At 31.1% G+C, this 10,937-nt stretch overlaps 1 protein-coding gene across 1 annotated transcript in view; it reads left to right on the forward strand.

The window, feature by feature from the left end:
- Positions 1 to 6,979: 6,979 nt before the first annotated feature.
- Positions 6,980 to 10,937, forward strand: part of LOC111627120 — a 9,542-nt gene continuing 5,584 nt past the window's right edge. Inside the window, exon 1 of the mRNA XM_023370682.1 lies at positions 6,980 to 7,001. Coding sequence (XP_023226450.1) covers positions 6,980 to 7,001 — 22 coding nt within the window. The remainder of the gene's footprint in view (positions 7,002 to 10,937) is intronic.

Genomic DNA, 10,937 nt, shown 5'->3' on the forward strand with positions numbered 1-10,937 from the left:
TATTTTAATAAGTTTTGTAAATTACTATGTTCGATCCAGCCAGTTATATCCGAGTTTTTTTCGTCTGTTAAGCACATCCTTTGAGGATTTCCTTACCGTATATACCAGCCTTTAGTGTGCATTTTCACGACGTACCCTGTGTATCAAATTTCACCTGTTTAGGTTCAGCGGTTTGTTATGGACGATGATGAATCAATCAGTCAGTCAGTCAGTCATGACTTGTAATTTTATATATTTAAATAAAACTATTTAAATTTATTCTAAAGTATTCATTTTATTCCTGGAATTCTTTCTGGTAATTTTGTTTAATTTTCATTCGTTTCGTCTTCGAATTTGTAAATTATTTGTATTAATACTTTTATAAGAAGAATTTTAAATCTTAGAATTTTCAATTAAATAACTAAATATACTGCTTTTTTCTATAAATAAGATTATTTTTCTACAATATGCAAGTTAGCAATGTTATTTTTTATTTAATAAAAAAATGTATAAATTTATATAAAGTAAACAATTTTTTATAAATTCAGAATAAAGAAATTTCATTATAAATGCAGAAATTATTGATTTGAATTTATAAATGTCAAAAATTTTGCATTGACATCTTCAATACATGAAATTAATTAAAAAGAAATTTGATCTGGATCGAACATAAGAGAGATTCACAAATTATTCCAATTCTTTACTTACGTTCATTAGAAATTATTCGCAGGTTCAGAATTAGTCTTAATTTCGTCGTAGAAGAGCAATAGAAGACAATTTCTCTGTTATTAATGCCAAAATAAGAATAATATTTTTGTTTTAGTATTGGACGAACGCACAATTAACCGCTCTTCACAGTCATATAGATTCGGAATTCGTTAAAGTTGTCGTTAGTTTGTTGTTATTTGTTAAAGGCTAATTTCGGCAAGGAAAAATATCTGTCTTCCATCTGTTTTAACCTACCTTTGTAGATTTAATAAAACGTGGAAAAAATAAATTTTTAATTATCGTTATTTACGCTGATCGTTTATTAAAAGCAATATTTTGTTTATAAGAGAATATTATTAGATAAGAATTACTTTATTTGTGTCGTACTGCTGTACGTGCAAAGGTCTTATATATTTGTTTTCAATTTCATTTTCGAAAAAGTTATATAAATAGAAAACGTAACAAAAATAATTCGATATAAATATTCTAAATTCTGTTGTTTATTAATATATAAACCAATACTGTAAACCAATACTCTGGAAAATGTATTCTGATTTTGTCTGTTGATATCCATTAAAAGTAATCAAGGTTTTATTTTATATCCATTTCATTTATAGCAGTTCTGATAAAATTTGCATACAAAAAGTAAAATAATAAAAACTATTAAGTTCCAATTACACGAGAAAGCTTGCAATTATATAATTAATTGCTTAAATTGAATTTTATATTCATAAAAAGCATTTGAAATAAACTAGTAATGTATTTTATAAGAAATATAAGCTTTCTATATCTATGTTATAAAACGACATTGACCTGACTGACTAATTTACTCAATCATTTACGAATATAAAATTAGTGATGAGCGCAATTTCACTACCTGTGATTTAAGATTGAAAACCTATAATAGAAATTCGCATTCCCCTAGGTAAACTGTGATCACATCACGTATTAAAATAACTGATATTCACGCATTAATGAATCAATTCTGTGATTGAAAAATGCTCGCTAATTCCTATAAGAAATGTTTGAGTAGACGCAGAAAAGATAAAAATTAATTTTATAATTATTAGTAAAAAATGTGAACTGCAAAAAGCGTGTAGTGACGCACAGACTCTCAAACATAGTTAAGCAGTTAAAGGCTGGTTCACACCATACGTATTTCTATAGCACAACACGTTCTACTACAGCGTTGTCATAGCAACAAGTTTTATTTGTTAACAAATTTACCTGCTGGATAGTATTGCCTACAGAGTCTATTTTGCTATGCTAGAAGAGTATCCCAATCAAGCAGCCAGTAGAATAACAATGTTTGGAGAATATCATCAATATAGCTATCAATGAGAACGTATTTGCTGGACACGCAACCAATCTAGCAATGAGTCAGAAACTTCGTTGTAAAGAAAAGATTTTTATAATATGAAGAAGAGATGCACATAGCACTCGTTAAAGAAAATAAATACCTTTAAAATAAAAAAATATTATGATAAAATATCAAATATACAACGTTTTGGAAACTATAACAAAACAAACGAAAACCGATATTAAGAAATTGCGATCGAATTTTTCATTTTCTTTCGCATTTCCTGATTGGTTATACCAGTGCTTCCTAAAGTGGGCGATATCACCCCCTGCCGGCGTTTGTATTATCCAAGGGCCGTGAGGCGTGATAGACTCTGTCGCCTCTAGAGGATTTGATCCCGGGATCTCGAAAATCGGGATCCCGGGATTCCGACTACTTTTCAGTCCCAAAATTTTCGGGATTAAGTTTTCCTAATCCCGAGATTTTCGGGATTGACATCATTTTAAAAAAGTTGCAAANTTAAATTAAAATTCAGACATTATAATAACTTTCACGACTAATTATTTAACAAATAAAATTTAAAAGGTTTGTTCTAAGAGCGATTTGAATTTGAACATAATTGCCACATAAACGAACGTTTCACCAATAAGGACGGTTCGAATAGAGCCGGCGATATATACATAGATGCAGATAGATAGATAATTCTTCATAGAATATATAAAACGTCATCGAATTATGCAGTGAAATTAAGTAAGAATTTAAAAAATTAGATGTAGAGAATAATATTTTTTTTTGGAATATCGATAATCCTCTGTTAAATATGAAGTATTAAAATATATAATTAGGCATGAGATGATTGGATGCAAAATTAAAGGTCAAAGAAACGAAACAATATTATGCAAATTACAGCTGCATGATTTTTTGAGGTTATTCAAACAATCTTCTAAAATTTAAAATTATTATTGAAGAAATAAAGTAAACATATTTGAAAGATTACAATGTTAATAACAGTTTACGCTTAAAAGTTCCATTTGTGATCTTACGCTAAAATTAAGAAATAAATTATGTGTATGTCTTCGTTTTTATATAATTATATTTTTTTATTTTATAAAACTAAATTTTTTGATTAACTACTGTATTTATGTTTTAACGTTTGAGTAAATTGAATCAATAATAATAATTTTATTGTGTGAATATAATTTACAGAAATTTCAACGTTTCAACCTTTCAAAATTAATTCAGTTCCTGAATTAAGGTTCTCAATTTGAATTAATGAATAACGTGCTGATTCAATAAAATTTATTTATAGTACTGTGCATTCATACAGGTATAATATATAATAATTTTTTAAGTTTAGTAAATAAGTTGAGATTTGATATTTGATTTGCTCTCCGGGCATCGTTTGTTCAACAAAAATTTATTTATTTATTCAGATTAAGAGATTTGAATTTATTTTTAAATAAATATATTAAAGTTGTTTACTAAATTCTTTTAAACTTAACTGTGGCACGATTAGATTGCTGATAAATTTTAACCCACTAGTAGAAAAATGAATAAAACCACTGAATAGTGGTAATCAAGCGCAAAACCGTTGGTCAAAACCCTACCAGTCGTAGGTTCGCGCTTGATTAACGGTTACTCGTATAGTTTTCTAGATTTTTTACATATTTAGCAACTAAATAAGAATCGATCTCCCATAGAAATCCTTTCAGAAAACACATCCTCTTTAGCTCATGTAAGTTTACTCATGTTACATTGTTTTATTTCGTCTGTCCAATCAAATCTTATTAATTGCATTAAACGATTGAGTTAAATTACTACTGCTATTTAAACTACTAATAGATTAACTTTGTGCTTTGCATGCACATAAGTGTGAATTTAATCGGTTTATCAGGTTTCTTAAAAATAAAGATCCTCATCGTGGGAAAAAAGTCTATTGTCGTATATTGACATTTCACGTAAATAAAATTATACACAATAAATAATCGTAATTAAAGTACTACTATTCAATAGTGTCTAGAAACACATTTAGCGTCAATGTAACCAAATCTGGTATCGTGACTTCTCAGGACGTGCAGAAGACCTTTCTTTAAAAATTTAGTACTGAAACTCTCACTGATACTTGGATTGCTGCAATTAACAAACGTTTTGTTTGTATAAAACACTTATATAGAGACGTTAGCAATGCAGACAATACTACTCATTATAGTTTTCATTCTGAAGGTGTAAAATCTAAAGGCGATGAACAGTCTGTTCAACGGCAGACCGTAATTGATCCTCTGTGATGCTTTGTGATACTGTCTTTCGAGGCTGCTATATTTGCAACATAACCTCGATAAACCACAAACTTTATGTGTCCTCACACAGATTTAAGATTCAAAGGCCTGCTGAATCTTAATCCGAATCTTAAACAATGAATTTGGACTGCTAAATATTTGTTTACACAACGTTGGATAAGTCTACTTTAATTACTATCACAAGATATTTCATTTCATTTGTCTGACTTTTTAAATTGTAAATATAATGGAAACGCACTAAACTAAAAAAAATTTGATAGTTGACCACTGTATCATTTTCAGTTTTCATTGAAGAGATATGTAATTTATTGAATTACATTTAATATTACTTGAGATTTTAAAAATATTAGTCGTAATTACAATATTAAATTTAAACAATAATTTAATTAACTTATTAACGAAAACAAAGCTTAAATTTATTCAATTACATAATGAATTATCTATTTAAATTAATATATTTAATTTATTAAATATATAGTAATTTAATAAAGCATATTGTTCAATTATTCAGATTAATTTTGATTTCAAAAACAGATGTTATCTTATTGTTCGTTAAAGAAAACAAAGTTGGAGCAATTTTCATGAAATGAAAAGCAGTTTCGGTTTATTTAATTGATATGAAGTCTTAGTTCTGTACAGCACGGTGCTATAATAGTAAAATATACAAAGTTAGAAATTATTTAACAGATTTTTAGTTAATTTAAGTTAATTTTAGTCAGTTTTAAGTTAGTTAATAAAGTTACTTTTTAGTCATTTAAAGTTAATTTAATAAAAATAATTCATACGAAATTATTTAGCAGATTACATTCAAGTAAATACGAGATAAATATTATACAAAATTCATGTATTTACGTAGGAGTTTCAATAGAATAAATTAATTAACAACAAATAAATAAATAAATGCAAATGCGTGGAAAACTTATTTTATATCTTATCTTAAAAACTGAGAAAAAAATACATATTTACAACGGAAATATAACTCGGATACAGTAAAATGACAGAGCAAAATAAATGTAAACGATATATATATTGAACTCGTTTACTGATTTGTGTATTAACAAATGAAATATTAACTCAAATTAATTGAAATGGTCCATTAAGAATTAAAAAGTGCAAATTTAATCAAAACATATTTACGTATTGTCTTGATAACAGAGTACNTTAAGAGAGATTTTTGTTAATTTTCAACGTTTATTTGCATAGTTTGTTACATAAAGGTTTTTTCAATTTATGTGAGTTTAAAGAGATCTCAGTGATGCTTAAAAAAGAATAAATTTAACATGAAGACTGAGTGATTTTAAGTCTGGTTAGTCTGACTCTGAGTCTGATTAGTTAGAGTGATTAAATTAGCTAGGTGTATACTGTAAAATATGTTGATTTTTGTCTAAATTTTGATTTGTTGATTTCTGTAAGATTTTCTTATTTTTTATTAACCCTCAATACCGAAATAATCCCGGGATCCCGGGATTGACTAAGTATAATCCCGAAATCCCGGGATTAGAAATAAGGACCGGGATCGAATTCCCTAGTCGCCTCCTATCCCTGTTCTGTTTACACAGGGGCTGTTCTATTTACCAGAGGGTGGTAATTGAAAAAAGTTTGAGAAGCACTGGGCTGTACTATTCAAATTGCCAAACAAACAGTAATATGATTAAACGGCAATACTGCAATTAACAGCAATAATATTCATTCCTACATTTAATATCACACTTCACCAACGAGCTGACCACTTGGAGATTTCTGGGTTTTCTTCACGTGTCACTTAAATAAGAGCCAGTTTTCTATCATACATCCTTCAGGGAGACATTTCCCTTAACAGACGCCCAAGTGTTGCGTTGCCGTATCCCATTAATCCAAATCGATCTATTAATATAATTTACGGAGAATAGGAGAAAAAGCTCCTCAAGTTTTTCGTCTATATTTTTGTCCAAATTAAAATTCAGTTAGCCTAATTAATTTTTATAATAAATATTTTAAAGTGACGTATTTCACTATTTAAACGATTGATGTATAATTCAAATTTTTGAAATTATTTCAAATATTTTCAAATTTTCAAAAATTTCAAAAATTTTTATTGTGTTTATTTTGTTATATAAACTCACAAAAGCAAGTAAACAATTTTTCCAAATCATGTTTCTATCCAACTCTTTTATGTCTTAAAATATAGAATTAATAAATAAAATAAACTTCAAGAGAAATAAACAAAATAATTTTTCTCTGCTAAAGTGTGAATATTTTAAATTATGAAAATTGTAATACAAATCATTACTAAGCCAAAAACATAAATAAAAAAACCTAATCATAAAAATTACAAATCTATAATTATGTTTGCACCTTATTTCTTAATTAAAATAAATTATAATAAGTAATTCATCTTAACAACAAATTATAAAATAATGTTTTACTTAAAACGCTCCCCTGCGGGCTGTGATTAAATCTAGGGGACGATTATTTGTTTGTTTGTTAAGTTATAGAAACGCAACACTTGGACGATCTGCCTAGGAGAGATGCCTTCCAGGAGGTCTTTTTAAGGGAAACTGGTTCCTATTTAGACGTTACAGACGTGGAGAAAACCCGGAAAACTCCACGTGGCCAGCCCGTCCGAGCGAGGCGCGAACGCACGACCGAACTTCCAGTGTTTAGGGTATGAAGACTGCTTGACCACTGGTGGCGTCTAGGGGACGAAAAGAAACAAATGGGTGACAGAGGTGCTGGAGGTAGGATACTGAACGGTGACCATAGGAAAAGGTTGTGGTAACTGACAGCCTTTCCCTTTCCTCTATTAAACGGATAAGAAGAAACATTACATTTAATGATTTCCAGATGCTGAGAACAATTCGTTCGAGACTGCATACTATTAATACAAAAAGACTTACTAAGAAACCTTATCTTGCAGCCGAAGTTTATTACTTCAAACGTTTTCGGTCATGTTAAATGACCTTTCTCAAGAAAAAGAAATAAGAGAAAGCAAAATAAAAGATAAAAAACTGTATAAATCGAACGCTTAGTACAAACGAACAAGCTTTTCGAATATTTTTGAACTAGCCTATAATCCGTTGCAATTTATGACGTCATTTTTAACTTTGCAACGAAAGTATAAAAATTCCTAAAGATTACATAAATATCTAAAAATCATAAGTACAGAGAGCATTACGCGGAAGCCTGGCAGATTTGTAAAGCAAACAATAAAGGCCTTGCAATCAACTTTCGAGAATCGACAAAAATATCGGCAGCAGGGCCCTCTAGCTTAATTATAAACCTTAATAATCGAAGGAAGCAGATACTATGCATCTTTATATCTTAAGCTATGTATTTATGCGCGATGATCGGAGGTGGTAACTCTCTGTACTTATGATTTTTAGATATTTATGTAATCTTTAGGATTTTTTATACTTCCGTTGCAAAGTTAAAAATGACGTCATAAATTGCAACGGATTATAGGCTAGTTCAAAAATATTCGAAAAGCTTGTTCGTTTGTACTAAGCGTTCGATTTATACAGTTTTTTTTATCTTTTATTTTGCTTTCTCTTATTTATTTTTCTTGAGAAAGGTCATTTAACATGACCGAAAACGTTCGAAGTAATAAACTTCGGCTGCAAGATAAGCTGTCTTAGTAAGTATTTTGGTTGAGAACAATATACGGTAAGGACACAAAGTGTGAGGTTCATAGAAAAGTTTCCCTAAGAATATTTCCAAGCCTTTCTCACACAAGTGCAAATGGGTTAGGGGCGTTGAGGTACGGTTTGGGGGAGTTACCGTGTTTCCCCGAAAATAAGACAGTGTCTTATATTAATTTTTGCTCTGAAAAATGCGCTAGATCTTATTTTCAGGGAATGTCTTATTTTATCCAGGAAGAATTCACATTTATTATTGAACAAAAAAATTCCCAAGTCGAACTTAGACGAGAGTGACGTTTATCCGGTGTGCCGAACTGTCACCCTTTTATAGCGTCAACATCGGACTCGATGACCAATTAATGCTTACTTGAACCGTAGCACTATGCAAATGTAATGTGGCATGATTCCTGGCCGACCAATTAGCCATCACCAGCCGTAACGTTATGCAAATCTGTGATTCCCAAGCCATAGTCTTATGCAAATCATGCCGTGTGGCGTAATTGTCTGCTGACCAATCAGTGGCTGTGCTTTCAAAGAGCCAACGGCCACTTTCAACCATCTGTCGATGATCGTTACGACTAAAAAAAACTTCGCTAGGTCTTACTTTCAGGGGGAGGTCTTATATTTCGCAATTCAGCAAAATCTGTGCTAGGTCTTATTTTCTGCGGATGTCTTATTTTCGGGGAAACACGGTAGGTATAACTTTATGGAACAAAGGACGGTGGATCGAAAAAGTTTGGGAATCACTGCTGTAGATCTTGATGCACTTTGAAAGTAAATAAAGCTGTTGGCATGATTAGGCAATGCACAAGGAGAAGGCTTGAAGAGAAATGTATGCGTTGTTAATAAGCAGATTGATTGATAACTTGAATGTCAACTATGTCATGGTTGGCTTCGTCTACTCTTACTCCCATGCTGATAGGATGGCCTAGGAGCTTAAAATAGTAGCCTACCGTCTGGGGAGCCAGGAACAAACCCGAGAGATCGAAAACTTCTAGAAATTTTTCAGGAAGTCTGTTCCGAATATTTATTTCAGCTTCGTCTCTTATCACCTGGCCGCCACGTTTTGATCCTAACCGAACCCATGACGGGCATGAAAAAGACATTTTATTACCCGCAAGGCGTAAAAACTCTTTACTCCCCAGTTAATTTCATTATTGGGAGAATAAAAAAGACTCAGAAACTACAGACAGAGATTCGAGACGTGTAGACTGCTTGAATAATACTGTAAAAGAAGTAAAAATAACTTTGGACAGACATTGTGAACAAGTAGACCGAAGCAGTAAATACCCCGAGGTAAAGAACAAAGGACTTTCAAAGAATGGCTACTCCATTGTCCAAGGAAACAATGGAGACTCCCCAGGAAAAAGCTCATATCGACAGCCAAATCCATCGATAATTTTGTCAAATAGCAACTCCTACCCGAAGGCACCGTCTAACGAAAAAGGAAGAAAAGAAGAAAAAAGATCAAATTCACAGCAAACCGTAGATAAGGTAAAATTAGATTTAAACCAGAACGGGAAAAATTAACAAAAGCACAGTGAATGCGGACATTATATGTTTCAATACATTTGGAAATACTGAGTGAATGTGGACATTATATGTTTCAATACATTTGGAAATACTGAGTGAATGTGGACATTATATGTTTCAATACATTTGAAATACTAAGATACAACCAGAATTTTGTTGAGGACTCTGCTTCTGATCACAAAGAAAAAGTAGACCTCAACGTCCTGAACGTGGAGATTATAGTCATCCCATCATCGTGCAAAACAAACTGTCAATTGCTAAAATGAACATAAACAGCCTAAATAACACCTATAAACAATCCGTTTATCAGTTATCTCTTATAGGACAAAATCGATATTGCCTAGATACAAAAATTAAAATTATGTCGCAATGCGAGTTTCAGCAGTTAATGTTTTGAATGTATTTGGTTTCAAGCGAGCTGAGAAGCAGAGAGAACGCCAATTTCATAAAATACGAGACAAATACACAGTGTAAACTCTATTATTCGAACTTAATGCGATAAATCTTTGAAATAAACGAAATTGCGGATGTTTTCATGTTTTGGTACATCAAGCACTGTCCATTTAAAGTTTCATAAACAATAGAGTAATGCAACTAAAATATTGAAAGATAAAGTAATTTACTCAAAATCTAACATAATGTTACGTATATGACCTAGTTTCGCGGCGCTAGAATCTACAGATGACGTTGAGATTTCTAATTACATAAAGAGTTTGGTCTTGTGCGTTAGTCTGTAATATGTACGCGAACAACACTACACTTTCTAGTTTTCTGTTTTGAATTTGCATACCGTTTCGGTTAATCCCATTTCCGCTGTTATATGTTATGATAGAATAACTTAGAGTATGGATAACATAAGGCATTATCTGATATTGAGATATCCAGCTCACTTGTAGGATCATGTCGGTGTATTATCCAGTGAGATATCCAAAAACTAGGTAGGGTCTTCATTTCTAACCTTCATATATACTTAGTTACTACGAAAAATATCTTAATAGATAATCATTTTTAATTTTATAGACGATTATCAAGATAGGATTGGTAGCACTTGCTATAAAAATGAAAACACTCGAACTTTTAGAGACTAATTCTAAGACTAACTCTAATCTGGTCAATATGACTTTACTTTTACAGTAACACATTTTCGGGTGGCTGACTACCCTTTTTTCTTCTTATCTCGTAAAATACGGCTAGTTTTCCGCATTGCAAGATTGGGCTATGACTAGCAAATTGAAATGTTTGTAGGACTCTAGGCCAGGTGTGGCGAACGTAAAGAGAAATCATCTGGCACGTAATGTATCATACGATTTCTGTCTTTTTGGTTTACCACCTGATCATCCTTTCTTCAATCAGCTTTTTTACATTTATTCTAATTAAAGCGTATTCGTTTAATTTCTTTAAATATCGTTATTCGAAGTCTGAAACTTTGGCACGCATAAACATCTTTAAAGCTAAGTATGCTTACAATATGGCATGCAAACACAAAAAGTCTCTGAAGAATAT

Source organism: Centruroides sculpturatus, unplaced genomic scaffold, assembly GCF_000671375.1.
Source record: "Centruroides sculpturatus isolate CEXI.00-Female unplaced genomic scaffold, Cexi_2.0 scaffold471, whole genome shotgun sequence".
Classification (NCBI taxonomy): domain Eukaryota; kingdom Metazoa; phylum Arthropoda; class Arachnida; order Scorpiones; family Buthidae; genus Centruroides; species Centruroides sculpturatus.